General features: G+C 42.7%; 1 protein-coding gene across 1 annotated transcript in view; it reads left to right on the top strand.

The window, feature by feature from the left end:
- Nucleotides 1–27,926, top strand: part of THRB (thyroid hormone receptor beta) — a 393,077-nt gene that overhangs the window by 298,448 nt on the left and 66,703 nt on the right. Inside the window, exon 5 of the mRNA XM_077760723.1 lies at nucleotides 19,390–19,650. Within this exon, the coding sequence (XP_077616849.1) occupies nucleotides 19,390–19,650 (261 nt within the window). The remainder of the gene's footprint in view (nucleotides 1–19,389; nucleotides 19,651–27,926) is intronic.

The raw sequence follows: 27,926 nt of genomic DNA, 5'->3' as shown, positions 1-27,926 counted from the left end.
TGAGAATTCTAGGAAGCAGGTTTCATAGCAAGGGCTTAAAATATAATGATTTGGGCAACAAAGACTTGTTCACTGTCAACAATTTCCTCTAACAGTAACATCAAAGCAGAGAGCCCTCTTCAAAGGCTGGTGGCCTTTATGTTGCAAAGTATCCTTTACAAGCCAGAGAAGGAAGGTCTTCTGGGGAGGTGAGCGGGTCCCTGAGGACACCAAGTGGGAAGGCGATAGCGGCCCCTCCTGCTGGTTGACAGGAAGAGAGTGCAAGGAAGGTGAGAAGGAAGACGACAGTATCTGGCTCCAGCCGTGGCTGACAGCTTCGTCTTCTTGCTGCAGCTTTCTCCAGACACCCACCTGGGGGAACCCTCCTGCTCTGGCCTTGACTCCTGGTCTCTCAGCTCTTGTTTTATTACTTCCTTTGATTTCCAAATTGGACAGAGGAGCTTAATGTTTGTTTTGTTTGAAAGCCTGCCTTTTTTTTTTTACTCTCTTGTTCCATCCCTTCCGTGAAACTCTGTTTTATTTCTCCTTATTTGCTTTTATCTTTTTCTTTTAAGTGCAGAATTGGATGGGGGCAGCAGGCAAATAATGAGGACAATAGGTCTCTCATGCAGGAAAGTATATACCATCTTGCCCCAAACCAGATCTGTACAGCTGACCCATTAAAATGCAACAGAGGGGCCAAGGGCACAGGGCTGTGGTCAAATCCACCATCCAGGGGTGCCTGGGTGGCTCAGCCGGTTAAGCAACCTACTTCAGCTCAGGTCATGATCTTGTGGTTCGTGGGTTCAAGCTCCACGTCGGGCTCTGTGCTGACAGCTCAGAGCCTGGAGCCTGCTTCAGATTCTGTGTCTCCCTCTGCCTTGCTCTCAAAAGTAAGTATTTAAAACAAAAATCCACCATCCAATGTGGCTTTACCTCTTTCTGCTGTGACCTAGGGCAAGCTGTTTTCCCTTTCTTAATACTCCGTTTCTTCATCTGGGAAATGGAGAGGATCATTTTCTTGATATTAGTGTAAGTGTCAAAAAGAAGTCATGTCATATGCTTAGCAGTATGACTGGAATATTGGGAGCCTCAAGTAATAAATGACAGACAGATCCCTGATATCATCACCACCACCACCTCACGGTCTCCAAGCCAAACACACCACTCCTGCCCAGAAGGCTGAGGGGAAATGCAACGGTCTTTATTATCTTGCTTCAAACACATTAGAGGACGGATCTGATACATCCCGTAACCAGATGCCATCCGGCTGTCTCGAACAACCTGTCTACAGTCCAAGAAGTGAAGAATCTTAAGTGGGAGTCAGAAATGGGTCTTCCAGTCCCACTTCCCAGGACTGATCCAGAAACATCCTAAAGGGTATTTTAAGTGAATGGGCAGTTTTCAAAGAACAAGACACCACTGAAAATCTATTAAATATTCTAGAGTCCTTTTGCCACTGGCTTGCCTCCACAATACGTCCAACTGCATTTGTTCCCTCCTTTCCAGACGAGGATTTACTAAAGATCATTTTGTGCATGGTTCTTATGCAACCCCGTCTCTTAGAAGAAACTAGGATATATTGACCAGGCCTGTGATGAAACTAATTGTTTTCAAGTAGGAGCAGTTGTAGCCATGGTAAATTTCCTCTCCTTTTAAACTAACAGTCCAGAGAAAGTAGAGTTAATAGAGACTTGCTTTAAGATTCAATATTTCCAAGACGAAGAATATGCTGTGCTTCCTGACCCTGTCGAGCCCCAACCCTTCACAGGAATTTTCAGTGTGCCACAAATTCATTGAAGATATGCCTTTGATCTCCACATGCACCAGCCAAAAGGACAGGAGTTAAATTGGCCAAAGAATGGAGCACCTGGACCTGGGACAGGTTGGCATTGGGCCAGTGATACTTTCAGCACACCTCACCCACATCTGTCTCTCCCTCTTCCTCCCCACTCTCTCTCAGGAACTCTTGCCATCTACGGGTCTGGTGTGTTTTGCACCCTTAGGATTTCTCGCCATGGTCCTCCACCCACTTTGCCCACTTCACACCACAATGCCAGAGTTGCCCACAGCCTACAGAAAACGGTCATTTGCCAGTCCTTAGGGGTGCACTGGTTTAGAAAGTCTGCCCGTTATCTCGGCACAAGGAGTCACCTGAATGCAGCAGCGAGTATTATTGCCTCCCAAATAATCAACAGCTGCCTTAATCCGGAGTCCAGGTTAGAGCCATAGAAGACAGGACATGCTAGTTCTGGAAACACGGTTGCTTCATCTGGAATGAGGGCCACCCAGTTTCACCCCAGACGATCTTAGTGCTGCCCATTTCACATGCACACTTGCGGGACCAGGGCAGCAGTCAGGCTCGGTTTTGCTTGTAACTGTCCAAAGGTTTCGGAGCTGGTGTGAGCTCTAAGGTCCCAATTAGCCCCACTATTCTCTGAATTTTGTTAGTCAGAGCCAGTTGAGATAGTTAACTTGCCTGGAACTCGGCATGGCATATTGCTGCACATCAACGCACCATACGTGTCCCTGGCTGATGGTCAGGAGAACGGAGTCTGGAGAACAAGGTAAAGCAATTCATGAAGTCACCCCAGGATGACGAGTTACCCCAGTTTGCCAAGGTAGGATCACTCTGGTTTGGCACCTTCATACACCGGCATGAAGTAAAACCTTCCATTTGTAAGCCTTAAAATAAGAAAGGACTCTGCAGCTCATCCCTGCGGCTAATTATTTTACTCCTGCTGCGTCTGCTTCACTAGCTTTAAATAAAAGCCTCTACAGCATGCCTTCCAAATAATATAGATCCACAGACTCCCAGAGAGGAGACAGCCTGGGATTTATGGTAACAGGGACATTTCAAATACCTAACATACGGGCTCTATCATACCAACACCCACAGGTCAATGTTAGCTGTGAGGAGGAAGTAAATAAGGTTCGTATGGGGGCACAACAAGTTTCTTCCAGGGTTTCTTCCCTTGCTGGAAAGCAGTTGTGATCAATACTTAGTGCAAATAATTGCTTGTAATAAAGTATTCATGATTTATTGAAGTGGGACCACGTCACAGGTTTGCTTATGTAGATCATGACTTTAGAAGGTGAGCAATGCTTTATAAATGTCGCCATCTTCCCCATCCACTAAAAACCAGGGTCTGTGTTACAGCCCCCTTGTTAAAATTTCAGATTGGGGGCACCTGGGTGGCTCAGTCGGTTAAGCTGCCAACTTGAGCTCAGGTCATGATCTCACCGTTCGTGGGTTTGAGCCCCACATCAGGCGCTGTGCTGACAGCTCAGAGCCTGGAGCCTGCTTTGAATTCTGTGACTCCCTCTCTCCCGGTCCCTCCCCTGCTCATATTCTGTCTCTCAAAAATAAGTGTAAAAAAAAATTTCACAGATTGGAGGTGCATTTAAATTCCTGCCACTTAAAACACAGGTATTCCTGCTAGTGCTATTAGTCATTCATACCTTAGTGTGTATTAATCCAATCAGACTTTCCCTCCTGGAGTCGCTGACACTGATCGGCGGGGAGGAGACAATGACAGGGGCAGAGTAAGAGCACTCTGCATCAGAAGCTATGAGGAAAACGCACTCACTTTACAGTTTTGCAGGCAGGGTCTCATTGCCTCAGCCCTGTCGACTTTCGGGGTGGAGAATTCCTGTTGTGGAAGGCTATCCTGTGATTGTAAACCTGTAGCAGCATCCCTGGGCTATATCCATGACATGCTGGCAGCGCGCACACACCCCCAGTTGTGACTGCTGAAGAGGCCTCCAGACATTGACACCTGTCCTCAGGGAAGCAAAAAGCCCTGGTGAGGACCGCCAGCCCAGGGGCAGCCTGGAAGCACTCGTGGTAACTTCGGTCTACCTCTTTGAGTCAGTATATGGATCTCATGTATATGAAGTCAGTATACGGAGGGCATGTGCAAGGAGCGTGGGATTTTTCTTCCAGAGCCTCTTCCTCACTTTGGCAACTTCTTCCTCGTCCCCACTGTGCTCATCCTCCCAGGCAAATGTATTTCTAGAGTTGAGGCAGCTGTGGATAAAACATCTCCAGGAAGTAAACTGCCCATTCTGCTTGAGGTAGCAAGTTTGAATCATTTTGTGACCCCCTTCCATGCAATGTACCACATGGTCTTAAACAAATACAACATTGAGAACACACAAGAGAATGTGCCATGTTCAGGCTGCCGAGCGCTTTGACCCCGCCATTTGGGCAGAACTGTGGTCTCTGCCAGAAGATGCCAGACAAACAGGGAATTGCCTACAGGACAGGATTTTCTCTCCTTCTGGTAATTATTCGGTCAGAATGGATCACAAGCCAGACTTTCATAAAGCTGGAAATGTTTGTATCTCAACCGGGGACTCCCCTCCCCCAACAAAATCATGCCTCTCAAGTTCCTGAGCAGTGTTCTCAGACACAGTTGTTCCATGGCTGAAATCAGACAAGCCTGTTCACTTGAACATAACGTCCTACATTTCAAAAGAAATAGGCCTTTTGACTCCGTCCTTTTTAAGGAGAGATGGTTTCCTGAAGCAGATGAACCTCTCTCAAAGCAATATTCGTGCTAAGAGATGAAGGCCCACTGTCATTCTCTAAGACTTCTCATTTGTCAGCAAGCCAGCGTGGCCCTTCCGAAGATTCCAAGCACAGCTTTGTGACTGGGCACATGCTCTTCTTCTCTGGCCTGTGATGGCCTCATCAGCAGAATGGAGAGTAGAGGTTGTGAGGACAGCTTCCATTCATTCTCTAACTTTGGGCAACATCTTTCAGTCTCTCAGCCAGGGATTCCTCATCTGTGAAATGGGGCTGATCACAGCATCTCCATCACTGCATCGTTGTAAAGAGTAAATCAAACGCAGCATGTACCTTCCCTGGCACGTAGCAGGCCTTCTCCAGGGGTTAGCTCTCAAGGTCGTAAATGCAAAAAACAAAATTATCCTTTTTGGTGAGTTCTAAGTTATTCCGGGGCCTTTTACCTTTCCGGGCAGGCAGCTAGGAAACAAATCTTCCTTATCTTGGTCATTTTGCTTGGTTCTTGTCTGCTACGTGTTTTGGGCCACTTGCAGAACAGCCCACGGCATCATAAGGGCTAACTTTTTGAAGAGTCAGCAGCAGCAGCCAGGGAGAAAAATAGTCACTTTGTACACAGCTGTCTCTTATTTGGTAAATTTACTGGAAAAAAATTTTTAATTAGAAAAACAACTCTTAATGTTTGAGGTATAGAGTGAAAATGTCAGAATTTGAAACAGCGTGGAGATTGAGCAATAAACCCTTGTTGTATACGTCAGAACATATGTGTTCAGTTAAAACATCATGGAAGAATCAGAAGACCCATCCCGGCTCTTCCCCCATCTGGGGGGCCTTGAACAAGAACGTCTGAGCTTTAGTTTCTTTCAGATCTCTAACTACATCATTTAGTGGACAAAATGGAGTTCTTTGACCTGTGGTCATCATCTAAGGCATTTGGTACTGACTTGCCATAAACAGCTAGAAGTGTGTGTGGCAGAGACTGACCTACCTGGGTGTAGATCCTGACTTTATTACCTATGACTGTGTGACCCTGGGCAAGTTGCTTCACCTCTCTGTGCCCTAGCGTCCTCACCTGGAAAAGGAGGATACGATCTTTACTTCCTCGAGTTAGTGTAAGGAATAAATGTAAAATTCTCTGAATAAGTGTCTGGCCTATATATTAGCTCTGACTTTTATTACTTTCTTGTTGGTCTCTAGAAAGGAAAACCTGAAAAAGGTGAAATTATAACTGGGAATCTTCATGTTTGGATTTTTCCACTCCACGTACATTTACCAACTAACCATTTAGGAAATTGACATTAACCACAATCCCCTTATAATTTCCCTAACCTGTAACCATCAACTAGATCTTCCCTGCTGATTCCTGAATAGGAAATATTGTGTCTACAGAGTAAATACTCAGTTTTACCAAAGGTTAAATTGGGCAACCACACATTTGACAAATTCTATTTTACTTTACATGGGGACTGTGCCCCAGAACAGAGGGTCTCCAACATCAGTGTGCTTGGGAATCACACGCAGATCCTCTTAATGTGTGGATCTGATTCATCAATTCTGGGGACTGAATCCCACATTTCTAACAAGCTCCTGGGTGATTCAGATGTAGCAGGTGCTCAGTCGCATGGAGAGAGATTCACAAGCCATCTGAAGATGGAAGGGATATGGCGGCACACCGGGACCTCATTGCAGGCAGACAGGCTGCAGAGGGGCGGGCCTGCGGGCATTTGTTGCCTGATACCCTCCCCCAGCTCCAGCCTCACCAGCTCTATTTTAAGCAATTGATAAGCTTGAGAAAACCCAAAAAGGTGTGAAAAAGACAGAACTCCCACCTGCTGCTCTTGGTTTTCCCCCGCATTGTAAAAACATCGCAGAATAGACCGCACCAAGCAATTTGATGCATCTGCAGTGCTAACTTGTCTTCCACAAGACAGGCAGGTAGAAAGCCATTTAATTCCCTCCTTCATTTCTGCCACTGGGACAGGACCTGTGGGGAACAGGTGCTCAGCCATACCCTCCCAGGGAACACTACATACCAGGCAGAGTGGGGTTATACCCCCTGGAGCCTATTTGATAGTGTTCAGAGAGCCTGAAAACATCCCCAGAGCACCTGCTTTAAAGGAGTCCTCCCTATCTAAACAATCTCACCTGCTGGCATAACCAAGAGAAAGGAAGGGAGAAGTACCACGCCAAGTCCTCTATTCCTAAACAAAGGAAAACACCAAACTTCTCCAGAGTGAAAGGCTTCTCCCTAAATAAAGGAAATCAGTCCATCAATCTTGGACTAGATTGATCTTGATCCTAGTTATTTTCACATAAAAATACAGAAAAGGATGGATTCTATGAAAACGCAAAGGATTGATCCATAATCCCAAATATTATTCTACTTTATTGAACACCAGCATCTATTTTGCTGATTACCCAAGGGCACATTTTACCTTTTTACCTGAGAAATTGTAAATCTCAATTTGCTCTTTATCCACAAATTATGCCCCAGGCCTAGTTTGCAAAGTTAGAAAAGATTCACAGGTATTTCCTACCCTTGGAAGGGGGATTTCGAGTTTGGAAACATAGAATGGAGACAGTTTTACAGACTACCGTGTTTTTTTCCAATGATGTGGGTTCGGACTGGCAAGAAGAATAAACATTAGGATCTGAACTTTCATACAGGGGAAATCTAATCCTGGCAGTAAACATCTGTTCCCTTTTATATGCATTTGTGGCTCTTTAATAGGAATGTTTTTGCAACAGCTCTAGCTTTTCTAATATCCTAAATGGAATCTCTGTAGCCCTTAGAGTAATTACCTCAAAGTTTAAGCCATCCGACCTGAGGATTCTGATCAAATCCAGGATGAATTATGGAAAAATCAGATGACCGTTCCTAGGGGAGGATTCCACTATGTCCTCTGGAAAGTACCTTCCAAGTCTCCAAGGCCTCTGGCCAGTGTTCCAGCGGGTGGCCTGTCCCTATGTGGTTAAAAATAATTGTAAGATGTCGCCCCTGAACCCAGCCACTGCCATGCTTTCATGCAGTGGAACTCCACGTGGCGATCCCACTGTGGTCTTTGAACACACGTTGTCTTGTGCCGTTTTTAACTTTGTTTCAGCTAAACTTTCAAATGGATTCATGTGAACTCCATTTAAAGGCTCTAAGCACGCTTAAAAAATTTTTTTAATGGTTTTAACTCATTATCAAGAGGTTATCACTGTAGTTTCTGGTTTCAGAATAACTATGTGAGGTTTCTATAGCTGTGATGATTCTTTTTCATTTGGATAATGACAGCCTAATGAAATATACAGGAAAACTGGAAGAGCAGGAGCAGCCAGATAAAAAAAAGATTTGTTTCTCTCTTAGCAGCTCCTGGATCTCCCTCACTTAATGGACGGAGAATCCCTGCCAATGAAACACGAGAAACCTACCGTGATAGCAAACTTCAATTCACCTGCACACGGGGGCAGAGTAGTCCAGTCTCAACAAAAAGAAAAACCAATAGGCAGTTGCTCTGTAAGTGAAAGACAAAACCATATAGCAATGCAAGACAGCCGATCTGAACAAAGAGCCTAATTTTGCAAGACCTTGCCTACAAGAAGAGATTCCTGAGGTTGCATTTCATGTAACCAAAGGCTGAGCAAGGGCCTCAGCAGATCCTCATTTATAAAGTTTCAGGAGTGAAACAGCAGATACCGTCCAGATTGAGTACACCCTAATTGTAATATGTGAGCACATTTCATGGTCCTCAGGCTTTCATTCATTCATTCTATACATGCATAAGTACAATGTTAATCAAGATTTACTTCCGTTTGAATTTTTAAGTAAAGTATAAATGAAAGATCATCATTTTCTTCTCAAACCCCAGAGTCTTTCCCTTCAGGCCTCTGCTCCAGATCTTGAAATATCCATAGACGCGTAGCACTTGGAAAGGGAGGAAGTGAAGGAAGAGAAGTTTTGGGGAAACGGTCTGGGGACTGAAGATAATGAGAAAGGACACTTAGCTGAGCAGGAGGAGGGTGAGAAGGCACCAAAGGGAGAAGGATTCTCTCCCGATTTCCTATTCCCCACTGGGCCGGAGAGGAGCAGGAGGGAGCTGTAGAGAGCAGTGGATTTTACTTCAATTCCATGCAAGGTAATGAGCATTCATTAATGTGCCAAGCCCCATGCTACATGTTGGGGCACAAACCAAACAAGCTATGGTCCCTGCTATCAAGGAACTCATCAGTCTAAACATGTGAACTCATAATTTCATTACTGTAATGCCTTCTGAATAGAAACACAGGAATCTGGTAACTTCCCTCCACACTTATTTCCCCATTGGTTAAAAAGACACCATTCCCATCTCTCAGCATTGGAATGCAAGTTAGATACTATAAGAGAAGTACTTGGGATGCTACCTGCCACATAGTAGGTGCTCAGCCAATAGTAATTTTTATTTATGGGGCCTAGTCTAGTAGCCTGTCATATAGTAAAGGCTCGGTGAATTTTATGACTTATTATACACGCAAAGTACCTTGTAGATAATGATAAATATGGTTTCCTTCCTGTCTCATCCTTCTCAGTCACAATTCCTGTAGAAGCCAGTGGCCTGGAAACCAGCCCCCAGGCTATGACCCACACCCCCATGTGTCCTACAATGACCAGAACATTCCACCCCATTTTGCTTGTTTAAGTTGTAGAGAATACCAAAGTAGTAGCTGGTCATAATGTCAAGGGCCATTCTTCCTAATGGGAACGCTGATATGCAGAGAGCATCTCAGAAGCAGCACACGAGGACACATTAGAACAAGTTATAGATGTTTTTCAAAGGAAGAGGAACTCTCCACTGACTGAAATAGTCCCAGAGGAGGGGAGGGGGTGGCTTATAATGTTTGTGCGGGTTAAGAGGAGGCAGCAAGAGAATGGAGCCTCTAGGTTCCTTCCCCACCACTGAGAATTATGAATTTGTTCTCTGTAGTTACCAGTGTAAAATAGGAAGGCAACACTTCAAAAACGTTTCTGCTCAGTAGTGGACCTTATACATATGTTAGTTCATGTAATCTTAACACCAGTGCTGTGAGGGATTTTCACCCAGTTTCCTAATGAGACTCAGCTGTCATGTAACCCTTCCCTCCTAATTCTTAAAGGTAGTGATGATGAATTTCCCTTAAAAACAGTAAAAACATTTTGACTTTTCTCTACTTTCAGGGAAATTGCCCTCCCTTGCCCAAATACTCCAGATACACATCTTACAGCTTCCTCTGACCAAGGGCTGCCCCAAAGGCCTTCATAACTAGAAGCAGCAAGCCAGGCACTACAGCTGAAGCCACTCCAAGACATGTTAGACAAAGCCACCCTGGATGGATCCAATGGCCCTGGCAGACAGGCCAGCAGCATGGCCGCTGGTGACTGGCCATCCACCTTGCCTGATGAAAGGATGTTCCTAGGTCAGAGGTCCCGACAAGAGGGCACTGAGATGCCCCAGCCGTGCTCTGGTGTCCCTCCCGAAGCCCTCCACCAGAGACTTGTCTGGGCAAAAAACAAGCTACACCTGTCTTTTGGGCAAATGCCCAAGTAGAAAAGGGGGGGCTTATGCAGTCTGAGGACGGGAACAAGTAGAGTCAGCTAGCTTCCCTTTGTCTTCATGCACAGAACACATCGAAGGCTGACAGGCATCTGCTTATGGCCAAGCAGCCTTTTGTTGCAGAACATTAATGCTGACCAGCTCTGGCTGACTGGGTCTCACACAGAGCAGGTTATGGCTCAGGGCATAAAATTCCCAGATAGATGAAAGCCCGTGTGCTCTGATAAGCTTCTGAAGTATCTTGACTTGTCTAGATTAGGTTAAATTATTTCCAAATAATATTTCTTCAGATCCTGTCACGTTAAAGCACTGTGCTTGGTGTTGGGGGAACTGAGAGATGGAGAAGTTTATCAGAGTCCAAAGCAGGTAGGGGAGCATGGATGCCATGGACATAACACAAGGAAAACGTGCTAAGTTCTTGCCTTACAGAGGAGAGACAAGCATCATATTTAAGAGAAAAATGGAAGGTAGACCAATTTTTCCCAAGCTGATAAATGCCAAAGCAAGAATTTGAACCTTAACTAACAGAGTCTAGATTCTTAACCACTATTCTTTCCTGCCTCTAAAAAGCATAGGTTTTTTTTTTAAGGTCATTTTTGAGAGAGACAGAGAGACGGAGGGTGAATGGAGGAGGGGCAGAGAGAGGGAGATACAGAATTGAAACAGGCTCCAGGCTCCAAACTGTCAGCACAAAGCCCGATGTAGGGCTCGAATCCACAAACCGTGAGATCACATCCTGAGCCGATGTTGTACACTTAACCGACTGAGCCACCCAGACACCCCACCACTGAAAAGCAAAACCGTTATCATTTTCTCAGCAGTCTGGAAAAGACAGTATTGGTAATAGAAAATCTGCACTGAATTTGTTTTCATGGTTTTGAATCCTCATGACTTATCAGTAGCTTTTAGATAAAATAAAAGGCAGAGTCTGTGTTTAGGAAATCGTTTATCTCTTTGCAAAGTTATCAGATTATTGTGAGATGATGATTTGGGCATTGTGCTAGGCACTGTGCTAAAGAAATACATTTTTTAAGATGTATGTAAAAGATCATTGTCACAGACTATGAGCCTGAAGCTCTCTTATCTAGCAAGAGAGTGGACCCAGAAGTCAGTCTGAGAGACGCTAACATTCGGAAAGAGACAAGAGCCCAAACAAGGCTTTTGGCTCCGTATTTATTGAGCTCGCAAGATATTACCCACTTGGTGAATGTGAAGAAAACAAGATCTCACACACGTGAATGTGGAGAAAACAATCNTGCAGTAGTATATTGGCGTCAGATGGAAAGTAATTTCCTGCAGGTGATGTAACAAGTTACTTGTGATCCCATTACAGTATCTTGCTAGCTCACCTCGGGTGCTTTGGCCCCGTGGTGGCAGCTTTCTACCATAAGCTTCTTTCTAACCCATTTATGTGAGTAGAACCTATTTCCCCACAGATCATAAGTTACGAAGTGGCACATGGACAGAGAAAGATACGTGGAAAGTGTTAATAGAAGTTTGGAGGGTAGATGGGATGGTTCAAGAAAACCTAAACAGATCTAGGGCTTGAAGGCTGAGAACAGATCAAATCCTCTAAGTGACATTATACTGCCATTTTATTTTTATATTTTATATTTTTATTTTTTAAATGTGTTATTATTTTTTTTCCTATTTCATTTTATTTTTTATTTTTTTTACAAATAGTTTATTGTCAAATTAGTTTCCACATAACACTCAGTGCTCATCCCCACAAGTGTCCTCCTCCATGCCCATCCCCCCTCCCCCCCACATCCATCAGTCCTCAGTTTTTGTCAGCATTCAAGAGTCTCTCATGGTTTGCCTCTCTCCCTTTCCCCCACCATTTCCCCCCTTCTTCTCCCCCTTGTTCCTCCGTCAAGTTCCTCCTAATCCTCCTATACATGCAAACATGATATTTGTCCTTCTCTGCCTGACTTATTTCGCTCAGCATAACACCCTCAAGGTCCATCCATGTTGCTACACACTCACGCCCATACATCATATACTGCCATTTTACAGATGAAAAGAACTGAGGCTTAGAAGGAAGCAGTGATTTCCAAAATTAGACTATGTGAAAGAGTGTGACTCAGATTTCCAACTTCCCTCTCTCCTCTGCCTGCTCAAACAGACTCTCCTTCATGTCAATATGGGGATCCAACCATTAGGGTCTTCCTTCCTCCCTCCCTCCCTTCCTTCCTTCCTTCCTTCCTAATCCCAAGCAGGCTCCAGGCCATCAGTGCAGAGCCCAATGTCCAGCTCGAACTCACAAGCGTGAGATCATAACCTGAGCTGAAATCAGGAGTCAGATGCTTAGGGAACTGAGCCAAGTAGGTGCCCCAAGCCATTAGGTTTTACCTTCGATTATCTTCCTTGAGAAATGCAACCCAGATAGGTTCTTTAAAAGGGAAATTTCAACCTTCATGTCAAAGGGGCCGGGGGGGAGGGGTGATCCCATTAATTGTTCTTAGTACATCAAGAGGAGGTGATGTACGAATTTGGAAAGGGCACTCCAGGCTTAGGGAGCAGCTTCTGCGAAGACACTGTGGTGGGAGCGAGCGTCACATGTTAGGAAAAGCCCACACGGCCAGAGGACAGAAGGCAAGGGGCTGTGCCACAGGAGAGCAGCTCAGTGGCATGGACAGATGAATTCCCTGGAGCCTTTCTGGCTGCAGTAAGGCCTTAGGACTTCATTCCATTACTGATGGGAATCATTAGAAGATTCTAAGCAGCAGAAAAACATGTTCTGATGTATATTTTTTAAAGCTCACTCTGCTTGTTCTGTGAACACTGGGTTGTAGGTGGCTCAGAGTGAAAGCAGGCAGACCAGTTGTGAATATAGATGAGTAACTGAGGGGCACGTGGGTGGCCCACTCAGTGAAGCGTCTGACGTCAGCTCAGGTCATGATCTTGTGGTCCGTGGGTTCAAGCCCCACGTCGGGCTCTGTGCTGACAGCTCAGAGCCTGGAGCCTGCTTCATATTCTGTGTCTCCCTCCCTCTTCTGCCCCTCCCCCACTTGCACTCCGTCTCTGTCTCTTTCTCAAAAATCAATAAAAACATTAAAAATTAAAATGAGTAACTGAGAAAATTGAATAAACATAGTTGATAAAGTACTTTCGAAGAACTAATAAAATGATAACTATTAGGGCACCTGGGTAGTGGGTGAAGCATCTGACTTCGCCTCACGTCATGATTTCATAGTCTCATGATTGTGAGTTCAAGCCCCATTAAGGTGAGCTCAAGGCCCATTTCAGGTGAGCCCCCCTTCTTTCTCTCTCTCTCTCTCCCTCTCTCTCTCTCTCTTTTTGCCCTTCATGGGATTCTCTCTCTCTCTCTTTCACTCTCTCTCTCTCAAAAAAATAAAATAAATTACTCCCATTAAAAATGATAGCTATTAATAGGCTAATGGCTGCTCATCAAACTAAGGCAAATAATAACATTATCTGTTAACAACACAAAGGTATGAAAGAACAGATGAAATGCTTGTCTGAACGTAAGGTTCCTCTTAATCAAGCAGAGTCACTGTGTACCTCCCTGAATGTTCATGAAGATGACTAAGAGTGTCTAGTACAGTACTTGGCCCTTAGTAGATGCTCAGACAGACATTAGTCTCCTGTTCTACCTGACTCCACAAATAAAAATCAGTTGATAGGTACATAGTATGAGAATTAGGCGAAGCTGAAACTTAATGGATTCGAGTAAAACATTAGAATGGAAACTAGAGACATCATGCTTAATAGCCTGAGCTATGAAAACAGTGATAATTCTACACACTCGCTGGGTTTGCAAAGCACATTGTATACACATTCCCCTAACACAGAGTATGGTTTGGGGTCTCGATATCTAGTATAATGGCCTTGAATACAAACTGAACACTCTTATCATGAGTGCCATGAATTCCCAGCCCACTCAGCTCACCCTCTCTGACCACTTTGTCATAATCCTATTTTCTTTGCCTTAGTGCTTTTCCAAGGTATCAGCTCCATTTTGTGTCCTGAAGTACTTGAATATTTCCATGTAATTCTCCTCTTTTTGATGAACAGATTAATTTTCTATCCTATTTAATGAAATTTCCAGAGACAGGCTATAAGTAGTTACGTTAATGAGATTTAGGTTTGTTTCTTTTTGCAAAATAACTTTTTAGACTGGTGTTGTGTCATTCAAAGCCACAAGAATTATAATCATCTAACCAATTCAGTCACTCGATTCTAAACTCTCTTGAGAAACGCAGGCCAATGTGTGTCTGGTTATTTTAGTAGCAGCTCACATGCTCCTATCTACTTATTTTCTCCAATTCTACTTGGGATTAATTTGCACCATAACTGACAAATTAAATTGGTTAATTGTCTTTATGTCTAGAATATGAAATATCAAAAGCTAGGTATTAGCTAGAATCCATTAAAGAGCAAAGGATTCATAGTTCATGTGAATAACAAGATAACGATCATTCCTAGAATCCTCCTTTTTTAAAAAAATGTATTTCAGGACAGCTGGGTGACTCAGTCGATTAAGCATCTGACTTCAGTTCAGGTCATGATCTGATGATTTGTAGATTCCAACCCCACATCTGGTTCTCTGCTGTCAGCACAGAGCCTGCTTCAGATTCTCTGTCCCCCTTTCTCTCTGCTCCTCCCCTGCTTGTGTTCTCTCTCTGTCTCTCTCAAAAATAAACATTTACAAAGTTTAAATGTATTTCTACTATTGTTTACATTGTGTCCCATATAATTAATGCCTAGAACAACTGACTTTACGCAAACCCTTATTTACATCCATACCCACCATCTATAAGATAAAATCCAATTAATATGTGACTTTTTTTGAAATATAGTTGACATACAATGTTACATTGGTTTCGGGTGTCTAAATAGTGATTTTACAAGTTTATACAATATGCTCTGCTCACTGCAAGTAGCCACTGTGTCACCACACATTATTATTCCATTGACTATATTCCCTGTGCTGTGCCTTTTATGCCTATTCCATCTTCATTCTGTATATGGAAGCCTGTGTCTCCCACTTCCCTTCACCCATTTTCCGCAACTATTTCACTCTCCTCTCCTCTGGCAACCATCAGTTTGTTCTCTGTATTTATGTACCAGTTTCTGCTTTTTGTTTGTTCATTCATTTTGTTTTTTAGATTTTACTTATATATAAGTGAGATCACATAATATTTGTCTTTCTCAGTCTATTTCACTTAGCATAATACCCTTTAGGTCCATCTATGTTGTTGCAACTGGCAAGATCTCATCCTTTTTTATGGCTGTGTAATTTCTGTGTGTGTGTGTGTGTGTGTGTGTGTAAACACACACATGGGTATAAACTACTTCTTTATCCATTCATCTATCCATTCATTCATCATAATTTATTATGTTACTTCCACATCTTGGCTATTGTAAGTCATATATAATACATATATCTTTTTAAATTAGTGTTTTTGTTTTCTTTGGTAAATACCCAGTAGTAGAATTAGCAGATCATAGGGTAGTTCTATTTTTGAATTTTTGAGGAAACTCCATATCGTTTTCCACAGCCGCTGCACCAATTTACATTCTCACCAATGGTGCACCAGCTTCCTATTTCTCCACATCCACACCCAACACTTATTGTTTCTTGTGTTTTTGATTCTGACAAGTGTGAGGTGATCTCTCATTATGGTTTTAATTTGCATTTCCCTGATGATTATGACACCGAGAATATTTTCATAACATCTGGCTTGTAAAGCTTCACACAGTTGATCCCCAAACAGTCGATGAATTGCCTAATTATAAAGCAAATTTACTTCAAGACTGTGTAAAACATCAGGTGTGAGAAGGAGACTGCGCCCTTATCTGAAACCTGCTGGCAATTTGTTTTCCTGCCTTCAATTTTCTTAACCCAGTAGATCTCAAAGTCTCTCAGGTGTCAGAATCATCTGGAGAACTTAGTAAATATACAAATAATCCTGGCCCTATCCCACTTCAATGGGCCTGGTCTTCTATGTTCTTTAGTAGCGCCTCAGGCGATTGTCACTCACTAAGGTGTGAGAATGGCTGACTTAATCTTTTGACTCAATCCCTCTACAAAGCAATACCTCATTGATTTGAGTTTTGGGGGAAACAAAGGATAGGAGAATTAGACATAGAAAAAGCAGGGTACCCCTGAATACCGGCACTGCCAAGCAAACACACATGGAGGTAACTTTGGTTCTCAGTAGGCAGAATTTAAGGAGCTTGGTATAGTGGATATCTTATCCTTGCTTGGGAATAGAATCATATGTGTCTCCCTCTTCTGGGAAGGATAAGAATCAAGAACGCTCCTTAAACAAAATCCTCTCGAGTTTTCCCATGACCCAACCAAGAGTTCTCAGTCCCCAGGTTTCTCAGCAGGTGCCCCAACCAATAAACTTGCCAATTAAGCAGCTGAATATCATTATCACGAATGTAATTACAGTCAGTAATTTATGAGCCCGTAAATGCCTCCCATGAAAGATGCCCTTTCCCCAAAACCATCTCAACTTCTTTTCTTAGGAAAATGGAAGGCAATCTTATCCCTTGCTTCACCCCAAACATAACCTCCCTTGCTTAGAAGAAATCCCTTCTCTTGTGGACCCAGGGGACATGCTGAGCAAGCTTAAATAGGCTGTGCTTAAGGAGGAATGTCCCCTTGGGTGGAGTTCCTTTCAGCATCTCTCATCCAAGCGTGGTCACTAGCTGCCTTCACTGGGGAGCAGTGACTACTCATTTTGGTTGTGTTTCTTAATTTTTGTTTGATCGGGGGAATTAATACCAAATTTTAAGAATTTCTGCAGAAAAAACAAACATTGGAGGCTTTACAAAATAGTGTTATAACTTTAGCCTTACTTAAAATGGAGCTTTACAAGATGCAATTTACCAAGGATTTAGAGAGTCCCTGAAAACAAAGAAGACATCATTGAAACATGCATTGGTCAGAAGGCTTTTCATGTCTGTAGATAAAATGAATCTCTTTAGGCCCATAATTAACCCTTGCATTCAGTAGTTTTATATTTAGTTCATGAAAACTTCAAACCCTCTTGGATAAGAAACTTGAATGGATTCTCCATAGATATGTTTAATTTGAACTGCAATACAATCCCCCACTATTTTAATCTGTTGTCTTGTTTTAATGGGTAGTGAGAATAGGTACCTGTAATTGCACCAGTAGCTGATTGTGGTTGAGTCCAGATTTCTTGAGTCACCATGCATTGAATAATGCCATGTAAGTTCCAAAGAGAAAGGACCCATGACCTCACACAGTGCCTAGCATAGCCGTTTGCATACAGTGAATTTTCAAGGCTCTTCTCTGAATCAGATCAAATGTTATATCCAAAAGCTGTCACTGTGTAGGATTTTTCTTTCTTTGCATGGACTTATTGCTTACTGGCCTTGTTATTTCAAGCCACAGCATTTCCATTTACGGTGACAAAGAAATCATGTGTTGATTATTTGTTGTTGTCATTGTTCACAGGGGCCTCCTAGAGTAGAAAGAGAGTGTATGTGTGTTAGAATTTCCACATAGTAACCTGAACTCTCACAGGGTAAATGCAGTGTCCAAAGTGACTGAGAGTATAGGTCACACTTTTAGAGGAATCATCCTAGCAACAACTAAAGACGTCTAGTCCTTTAGAGAGGGTGCTTATGAAAACCTAAAGCATTTTTAACTCTGGCATTAAATACTTTAAAAATCATTTTAAATGTTGGAAAGGCAGCTTAAAACTCCCCAATACTGGGGCTCCTGGGTGACTCAGTCAGTTATACATCCGACTTCGGTTCAGGTCATGAATGATCTCGTGGTTTGTGAGTTCAAGCCCTGCGTGGGGCTCTGTGCTGACAGCTCAGAGCCTGGAGCCTGCTTCGGATTCTGTGTCTCCCTCTCTCTCTGCCACTCCCCTGCTCATGCTCTCTTTCTCTCTCTCTCAAAAATAAATAAATATTCAAAGAAAAAACTCCCAATACTATGCACAGATCAGGATGGACTCTTCTCTCTAATATGGATATCTTTGCTCCTTTGGTAATTTCTGCATAAAGGAGAATTCACATATATATTACAGTCTTTCAGTCATGGTATATGATAACTTTTTTAAATGTTTTATTTATTTTTTTGAGAGAGAGAGAGAGACAGCGTGAGCAGGGGAGGGTCAGAGAAAGAGAGAGACACAGAATTCTAAGACAGGCCCCAGGCTCTGAGCTGTCAGCACAGAGCCCGACGTGAGGCTCAAACCCACGAACCATGAGATCATGACCTGAGCCGAAGTCGGACGCTCAGCCGGCTTAGCCACCCAGGCATCCCATGTATATGATAACTTTTAAAGTAGAACTCTATATTGTATTTTTCACATTTCAACAGTAGCCTAAAAATTTCTAGAAATATGGATGGCCAAGTGGATTATGTTTCTTTTAAAATTTTTTTGCATATACAAATATATCCATTAGCCTGTTCGTTTTTACTCTCTACCCTATATCCATGTACAATAAAGATATTCAAGGAGGTAAAACTTGTCACCAAGAAAGATGAGTGTGATAAAGTTTTCATTATGTTATTCCACTTTTACCTATTTTCTAGAGGGTAGATTTTTCCAGTTCCCGTAAATTAAATAGAAAGAACAACACCATATACATAAATAATTCACTGCCTCTACCTCAACCAAAGCAATCCCGAGCTTATCATTTTATCATTAGGACTGCTAATTTACCCCACAACTAAAGCACTGTCTGCTTTCCTCCATTGGATCTCATTGCCAGCTTGGGACAACATTTACAAATTTCCATTTGAAGATCCAGTCTCTTTTTATCAGGCCAGTAGGGAAGAAGGTGGTAGGGAGGACTGAGTTGTCACTCTCTGAGGAGCCACGTGAGTATGTCCCACTTAAGTAACAAGGGTGTCCCTCAGGTCAGCCTGTGATAAAACCAAAGTCAAACAAGGCTGAATCCTGGATGTTTTACGTCCTAAGGATCTGAAAAGTGTTCATGGCCAGCCCTGACCCTCAAGACCTCAAACGATCGTCTAAGCAGTAACATAAATTAGTGTAAACTTGCTCCGGGGCCATTGCTGTGGAAGCCTGGCTGGCGAAAGTACAGCCTTTCCATGGGGGAACTAATGTCTTTGTAGGCACTAAAAATAAGGGGGAATGTGTTGATTACTCCGACAGGCAATCCAACTGTGGTGGCTAAATGCCCAAGGCTGACAAATTCTGCATCTTATCACTGCCATCAAGTGGAGGTGCATGTGAATCCTGTCAGCCCCAAAGAATTGAGAAACAACTTGCCTTCCAAAACTGCATCTCAACAAAATCTTGACAATGCCAACAGCTCGTCATCTCGTGTTTTTCAACCCTCCAGAAAATGGCCTTCCAGCCTGGGACAAACCAAAGCACTGTCCAGACCGAGAACACGACTGGAAGCTAGTAGGAATGTCTGAAGCCTGTCTACATAGGAAGAGCCATGCGGAGAGGCGCAGCACATTGAAAAATGAACAGTCATCGCCACATCTCATCCAGGCCACTTGGACTAGCTCAATATTCCACCTGGACCATGACGATGTGAATGATCAGAGTGTCCCAAGTGCCCAGACCTTCCAAACAGAGGAGAAGAAATGTAAAGGTAACCCGCTTTTTATTAGACCATATCAAGTGCTTCTTCAACAAGCAGAAAAAAATCTCTGTTGTAACTGTGTGCTCAGCTCTGTTTATCCCAATGCATAGTGTCCATGTGTTTTCCCCAACTGTTCTGTTGCAGGGCTTCTTTATCCCCAAATTTTCTTTTGAACATAAATAAATGAGTCCCAAAGGAAAGCAGTTAATTTCAGTTTCATGTTGCTTTGGACACTTGGGGAGAAGACATTTTTATTTCTCTAATTAGCAGAAGGGTTGTTAGCTTTGGCTTTAATTCTGCTTTTGAATCTGAGTAGAAACAGGCATTGCTATCGTTCTATACTTGCTTTTGAAACGTGTGTGTGCATGTGTGTATGTGTGTGTACGTTTCTTTTCCCAATTGTGCTATGGCTAATGGGATCTCAAAGACTACCTTTAGCCCCAGTAGACAATTCATGCTCAAAAGAGAGGTTTTAAGTTGTTTTCTTTTACTCATCAAATCCTTGTGTCATCTTCCTGAAAGGCAAGATTATGGTGTTAGGAGGCTGTCACCTCATAAAAAAAAAAAAGTGCTAAACTGGCCTAAGTTCCTGATTGCATTAGATTTAACTGGTCTTTACCTCAGGTTGCCTCCACCCTGACAGATGTCTTTGTGCTGATCGCTTTATTGTCTTAAGGCTCCCCAAAATGTGTGCTTGGTAAATTCATTTGTCCTTTTAAATGTCCATGTTCATGGGATGTTCCGTTCTTTTTCAATTTATCATGTGAGGGGGAAAAAGGTCTTTCTGGTTCTTCTTTAATGGTTTTGACTCATGACTAAGTTTTAGATTGTGCATTTGGAAATCCGGCAATCAATCAGCAAGATATATTAATGAAAGTTTGTAAAGGCTCTTCCGTATGAGCCATGAAAGACTTTTACACAGTGTCTTAACTTGAACGTAAACACATGATTATTCTATCAAAAAACAGTGGCTCCTTTAGCTTTTCTGAGAACACATGAAAATCTCCTTAGAGCTACCAGTTGACCTGGAAAGTCGAGTGTGTAGATTGTTTCAATTGAAAATAGAATTATCAAAAAATAATAAAATAGTGGTATGAGCTCTGATTTGAGTGTAGTCAAAACTATACATGTTGTCTTTGGGAAGATTTGTGTTTGAACTGCCTGTCTATTATTTGGGAGATTTGAGAAACTGCAAAGCATGTTTAAAAAAAGAACAAAATAAGGTTTTTTTGAAAGAGCGTACAGGACGTGTGTGTGTGTGTGTGTGTGTGTGTGTGTGCGTGTGCACACAAATTTGTTTGAGATACAATTGAGATTTAGTCTTGAATTTGTAACCAGATTGTATCTTCAGAATTTATGAGCTGGCATCAAAACCATGTCACTCCTTGGTTTATAGTGAAATGCCAACATGAAACTGCAGTATCCTCATCATCTGAGAACCTCACAAACTAAATTTGATTCATTCACAGTTGGTATCCATATTCACTCATTCATTCATTCAGTCAGTCAGTCACTCATCTATTCATTCATAGGCTCCATCTATGTCTCTATCATTTACAAGAAGTCTTAGCCTTGGGTACCCAGAGTTCCTAAAACTGTCTAGTTTTCAGTTTGTAGTTCTATCTTAAAAGCAAAAGGAAACAGTTTCTATTTGGATCCAAGACCCTAACTACAGTACAGTGGTTAAAGTCACAAGTTTGGGCTAGATTCCTAGCCCTTCCATTCTGTCCTTGAGCAAACTTATGTGATTGTTGATAGAATTAAATAAGATGATATATTTAAGAATTTAGTACCTCTCATAAAGGCTCTCTAAATGGCAGCTATCATTATTACTGTGATTAGTATTACTAGCTATGCACCATTAAATCACATAAATTCCTTGTGCAGCACATAACCTCGTACGGAATGGAAAAGGGGAATAGGACAGATGAGTGTGGGGTAAGGCATGACGTATCAGAGAGATTAGAGTTGATCACCCATTTTTGCATTCATTAAGCTCTCCTTTGCTGAAAGTCAGAGAACATTTAATAAGAAAATATAATTAAATTCTTACATTAAAGTCCTTCCTCAAGATTCTAGTATTAAAAGGAGGAGCACCTGAGTGGCACAGTCGCTTAAGTGTTCGACTTCGGCTCAGGTCATGATCTCACAGTTCGTGAGTTTGAGCCCCACATCGGGCTCTGTGCTGACAGCTCAGAACCTGGAGCCTGTTTTGGATTTTGTGTCTCCCTCTCTCATTCTCTCTCTGCCCCTCCCTGGTTCTCACTGTCTCTCTCTCAAACATAAGTAAAGACATTTAAACAGTTTTTTAAAAAAAGGATTCTAGTATTAAAAGGAAAACAACTACGGAAAATTCTCTGGTAGTTTCTACAGTAACCAGTAGGGTTTACCTTGGCATGAACATGAGTTAATGGCTTGGCTCAGCGTGAAAAAGCCACAGGAAGGCCTACATTGTCATGGTCCATGAATCTTAAAAACTGAATTTTAGTCATTCACAGTGGACACGTCTATTTAAATTTTTTTTATGTTTTTTATTTATTTTTGAGAGAGAGACAGAGAGAGAGAGAGACAGCATGAACAGGGGAGGGTGAGAAAGAGAGGGAGACACAGAATCCGAAGCAGGCTCCAGGCTCTGAGCTAGCTGTCAGCATAGAGCCCGATGCGGGGCTCAAACCCACGAACTGTGAGATCATGACCTGAGCCGAAGTTGGACACTTAACCAACTGAGCCACCCAGGCTCCCCTGGACACCTCTATCTAGTCAGGCACCAGTGAGGCCAGAGAAACAACTTGATTAGTTGCTCTTTTCTTTTTGGAGCTGGTTCTTCTGCATCTGCTCTGCCTGTCTACCACCTGTAGAAAATCACTGTGAGGAGAGTTCTGTTTTGATATCCCTTTATGTTGGGTATTTATTTCCTGGCTATCTCTTTCCAGCCCCCAAACATGCTTGGTATCTCAGTCCTGGGCTACAATTCCATGCATTTAACCCATCTGTGTTTATTAAGTGCCTGCTATGTGTAAGACATTACTCTTGAGGTCTCAGTATGAAGCAATAGCATCAAGGCCAAAAGCATATCTAAAGAGCCCCATTTCAAGGACCCCGAATGGAATTAACAAGAACTAAATGGCCCTAAAATATACAAAAAGTTAAGGATCCACAGTGCAAGAGCCAAAACAACAAATTGACTGCTTGAGTTACACAATAAGCACGTCTCTCAAGTCAGTAATCTACCCAGTCTAGGTAAGTGCCTCTCTAAGGGTAGTTTGTGGATGAGTACCCTTCTACAAATTGTCATTATTACTCTCCATTGATGCAAATACAGAAACTGAGAGTAAGCTTTAGAAACTTTTACAGCAATTTGACATTACCACTGACATTCAAATACACGTTCAGTGGATTCACCTCACCGAACAGGGTCTGGATCAGTCAGGAATTGTCAAACTCGCCTGGGCAGTCATGCATGGCCACAGCTATGTCACAATCCTGTGCAGTGGAACCATGTCTTGAACTATAATGGACTGGATATTTTTTAAATGGTCCTTCAGTCCAAATAATTATGCTTTAGAGAATTATCGATGTTTTTCTCTTGGCTTATTTATGGTATATATTTAATGTTTTGTTTTTCATTTTGGTCTGAATACCGCTTTTATTTTAATCTGCATATACCTGCGTTTCCATCTGCTGCAGGTGGAAAGGAAATATCTTCCTTCTAAAGACATTAACTGGTAACCCATTTAGCTAGAATGAGAACTCTGGCAACCTAATATTCTGCTGCAAAGCCCACCATTCAAATCTGCTCTAGCACCAGAGGTTATTTCCAACCAGAAGCAAGTGACCTCGTTCCCTTCCCCAAGCCACCCTTCTGTCTCCACACTACACCTCCCTGGAGTTTTTGTCACAACTTGAACTGACTGCTTAGCCACAAGGGCAACATACTACTCCTGCCGCTCCTTCCTTCCCAGAGTCTGAGATGATATATTCGGTGGTGCTCAACCAGTGGCACTCGCTGGACCAGGAGCTTGTGAGAAATGCAGAATCTCAGGCCTCACTCCCGACTGCTGAACTGGAAGCTTTGGAAAGAGGCCCAAGAATCTGTGTTTTTAACCAGCCCTCGGGATGACTGTTAAAAACCTTTGTATCCCGAAATGCCTAAGGATGCATACTCTTAAGCTCTTAGTATAGGAGAGGGCCTGCCACCTAGTGGACACTTAGGGAATGTGCATATTCCTTCCCTTCTTTGGGTCTAGAAAGCCACCCAAGTCACTATTTTTTATTGCACTTCTTTTAGGCCTGGTTTATCTTTTTTCCTTTTTAATTCCTCTTAATGTTTATTTTTATTTCTGAGTGAGCGAGCACGTGCGGGGGAGGGGCAGAGAGAGAGGGAGACACAGAATCTGAAGCAAGCTCCAGGCTCTGAGCCATGAGTACAGAGCCCAATTGTGGGGCTCAAACTCACGAACTGTGAGATCATGACCTGAACCGAAGTTGGCTGCCCAACCAACTGAGTCACCCAGGTGCCCCTAGGCCTGGTTTATCTTAATTGCCAACTGGATGTTCTATTTAATCACTCAGCCTGGTAACACATCCCTCTGGCACTTGAGCCCTTCAGAGGATCCCACTCTGTCTGGCTGGGGCTCTGATCCTCCTGTAAGTACTTATAAGGCTTCTTCATGCAGACCTCTCATGCCTTCCTGAACTTCCCTTCAGAACCACAGGTTCTGAACCTAGTCCCACAAGGATGGGTCCCAGATGGATGCATGCACCCCTGGAGCTGGATCCAGCAGTTTGGACCCAGACAGACCTCCATACTTGGATGTTTGGCCTCGATGTCAGTCAGGGACCTTCCTGATACACTGGAACCCGGTAGGAGGAGAAAGGCAGGGGCTGACCCCCCTCCCCAGCTGCATCAGAAGAACGTGAACAGCAATCTGGCGATCTCGCTGAATGTTCTCTGTGAGTCAACTCTATGTTTAATATCAAAAGAGTTGAGTCTTAGATCAGAGGAAGACAAGAAAAAAAAAGAGTTAAAATAATTTTACTAACAAGTTATTTTCTCTCCTCATAGAATCCTCCCATGTTCATGTACAAAGCTGAAAATTTCGATAAAACTTTTTATAAAGATTTTAATTCCACCCTCCAAAGACAAGCAGTGTTAAAATCTTGAGTGTATTTTGGTCTTTTTTTCTGGGCGTCTCTATTTTTTTCTAAACGTGGGATCACACTGGCATACCGTTTTTTAACCGGCTTTTAATGTTTAACAACATATCATGAACATTTTCCTTTGTCATTAAGTATTCCTCTGACTTCTGACTTTTATTGGCTATAAATTATTCTTACTTATAGATATACCCTAATTTATTAAGCCAGTCCCTGAGATTTAGACAAGTTAAAGTAATTTTTAAAACAGTATCTCATGTCAGCAAAGGGGCAGACTATTAACTCATGCTCTTCATAAGGAGAAAAAAAATGAATCAAATCAGTGATGACAATTTTAAATGATATATAATTCTCATTTACCAAAATAACAAAGTGTTCTAAAAATGAGAGATGTAAAGCCAAGCCACTGTATGCATTATAATCCTTCAAGTTAGACATTCACATTTTCAGCAGGTGATCGCTATCTTTGTCCTTAAGTAAAATACAAGGACATCTTCAAGTAAATGAGTATTTTAGAAGGTGGAGGATGAAAAAGCTTGAGCCCTTCCACTAGTACGACCATCTGCTCCATCCATCTCCACCTTCCACTCTGCCCCTACTCATCATACATCAGGTGTGCAGTCCCAGCTCACAGCACTGTGTGAATCATATACTTCAAGGGCACTCGAGGAGCCTTAGCCATCAACATGAGAATAAGTGCTCTCCCAGCTTCTGTTATGTGCAGGAGAGCTGTGGGACTTGATACTTCAAGTGCAGGGAAAAGCACCCCCGTAAGTAGATCAGGACAGACAGAAATAAGAGGGCAAGAGAAGATAGGAAAGCGATCAGCTGGAGTGGAAGGTGGGGAAAACCGGAAACGGGCCAATGGCAAAGAAGGCAAACATCAGAAATTCAAGGGTCTTTCTTCCAACTTCAGTTTTCACTGAGACACAGCACAGAGCAGTGGACAGACCCCAGGCCTTGCAAGGCCAATTTAGCAGTGTCTGTCACAGAGTAAGATGCAGACTTGCTTGGACCCAGCTGTCCCCCTGACAATACTCTGTCCCATAGAAATACTCAAGGGAGACGAAGATCTGTGTTCACCTGTTTTCTCTGCACCTCTGTTTTGGTTGTTGTTATTGTTATTGAAAAATTAATAACAATCCAAATGTCCGTCCATAGGGGAATGCTCAAATAAGTTATGGCAGATCTAAAGTATCCACTAGAAAAATAAACAGATTCTTGAAAAGAGATGGTTGTAGGAATACATAATAGAGAAGCAACCATGCATTAAGTATAGAGTGATCCCATTTAGAGTTTTAAAAGTCTGTATCATTGTGTGTCCACAAATGTGCATAGAAAAAGGTCCTGGATATACATCAACCAGTGACACTATGTACCTTAAAAAGGAAAGAGCAAAGGAGAATGCTAATACTAACTCCATATACAACTGCATTCAAGATATTTTTACAATGGGAATGCATTAATGAATAACTTGTACAGTTTTCTTTAAAAGTTACGATCATATGCTTATAGTCAGACAGACTTAGGTGAACTTCTTGCTCTTACATTTACCAACTCAGGGCAGAATTTTTTTAACCTCTCTGAGCCTCAGTCTACTTAATTTTAAATGGGGTCATAATACCTGGCTTTCAGGTTTGTTGTAAAGATGTAAGCTAATGCATATAAACCACCCAGCATAGTGCCTGCCCTGTTCCGTGGAGACTACATTAACTCTTCTTAGAATAGAAACATTCTTACAGCCTCGGGCTCCCCTTCTCCAGTTTTTGTTCCCCTTTCTGACCTTGAAATACACTGACAACCATATAAACATAAAAGAAGCAAAACAAAACATCATGTACCCGCTATAGTGGAGGCATAAACAATTGAAAAAAAGAGTCCATAGCAACAACCAAGGTATTTTTCAAGCTCTTTTCAAACACTAAAAATTTAGGGGCGCCTGGGTGGCTTAGTCGGTTAAGCGTCCGACTTTCGCTTAGGTCATGATCTCGCGGTTCGTGGGTTCGAGCCCCGCGTCGGGCTCTGTGCTGACGGCCAGCTCGGAGCCTGGAGCCTGTTTCAGTCTGTGACTCCCTCTCTCTCTGACCCTCCCCTGCTCATGCTGTCTCTCTCTCTCTCTCCTAGAAATAAATAAAACATTAAAAAAAAAAATTTTTTTTTAAAAACAAACAAAAAAAACAAAAACAAAAACTAAAAATTTAGGGGTGTCTGGGTGGCTCAGTTGGTTAAGCGTCCAACTCTTGGTCTCAGCTCAGGTCTTGATCTCAGGGTCATGAGTTCAAGCCCCGCACTGGGCTCCATGCCTGGTGTGAAGCCTGCTTAAAAATAATTCTTTTTTTTTTTTTTTTTTTAATTTAAGTAAGAAACCAAGAAAAGGATGAAGGAGCGAAACTGGAATTTTATCTCTGGCAATCTGGCTCCAGTACCGAGCTCTTTATCATTATACTTCCTTAAGGCACAAACAGGCAAGGAAATTGCTGGTGCTCCAAGGAAAGGATCTAAGCCACAGAGAAAACACTGGTCTCCACTCGGGGGAAGCTGCAGGGCAGCCGGGCCTCGCGTGACAGGAGCTGTGGGGTTCAGCACATATCTAGTCCTATAGTCCAAGCTCAAATTCTGTGCTGCTCTTATCAGCCACTAAGCCTTGAGCATATCTCTTAGCCTCAGTTTCCTCATCTGTAAGACAAGGATCCTTTCTCACATAACTGTGAAACACTGTGTGTATTATTTTTATAATGAAGCTTAGAAAGACCAGAAGCAGACTGGATGTTAGGGATGTGGAACGCGATGTGAGCATAACCGCTACGTACATAATGGCAGGACTGAAGTTTCGAAACCCAAAGACATTATGGATGCAGAGGACACAGGTACAATAGCCAAAGCCCTTGATGCTTCCAACAGGTAGTTTTCAGACAAAATAGCGTAGAATGTGGATGGTTAACTTGTAGAGCTTGCTTTGAAGGTGAAAAGGTACAGTTGGGAGAGTCAGTCTTCCAAAGGCATCATAGGTGACCACTGGAGTTTCCCTTCCCCAGACGTTCCCCGCAGGGTGTCCTGCATTCCCTGCGGTCTTTCAAAATGCAAACCTCCTGCCTGGATATCTTATCTAGTCACTAGTGACTCCAAGT

The sequence above is a fragment of the Crocuta crocuta genome, unplaced genomic scaffold (genome assembly GCF_008692635.1).
Source record: "Crocuta crocuta isolate KB4526 unplaced genomic scaffold, BGI_CrCroc_1.0 scaffold253, whole genome shotgun sequence".
Classification (NCBI taxonomy): Eukaryota; Metazoa; Chordata; class Mammalia; order Carnivora; family Hyaenidae; genus Crocuta; species Crocuta crocuta.
The sequence above is the reverse complement of the archived record's forward strand: the minus strand, read 5'-3'. Positions and strand labels throughout refer to the sequence as shown.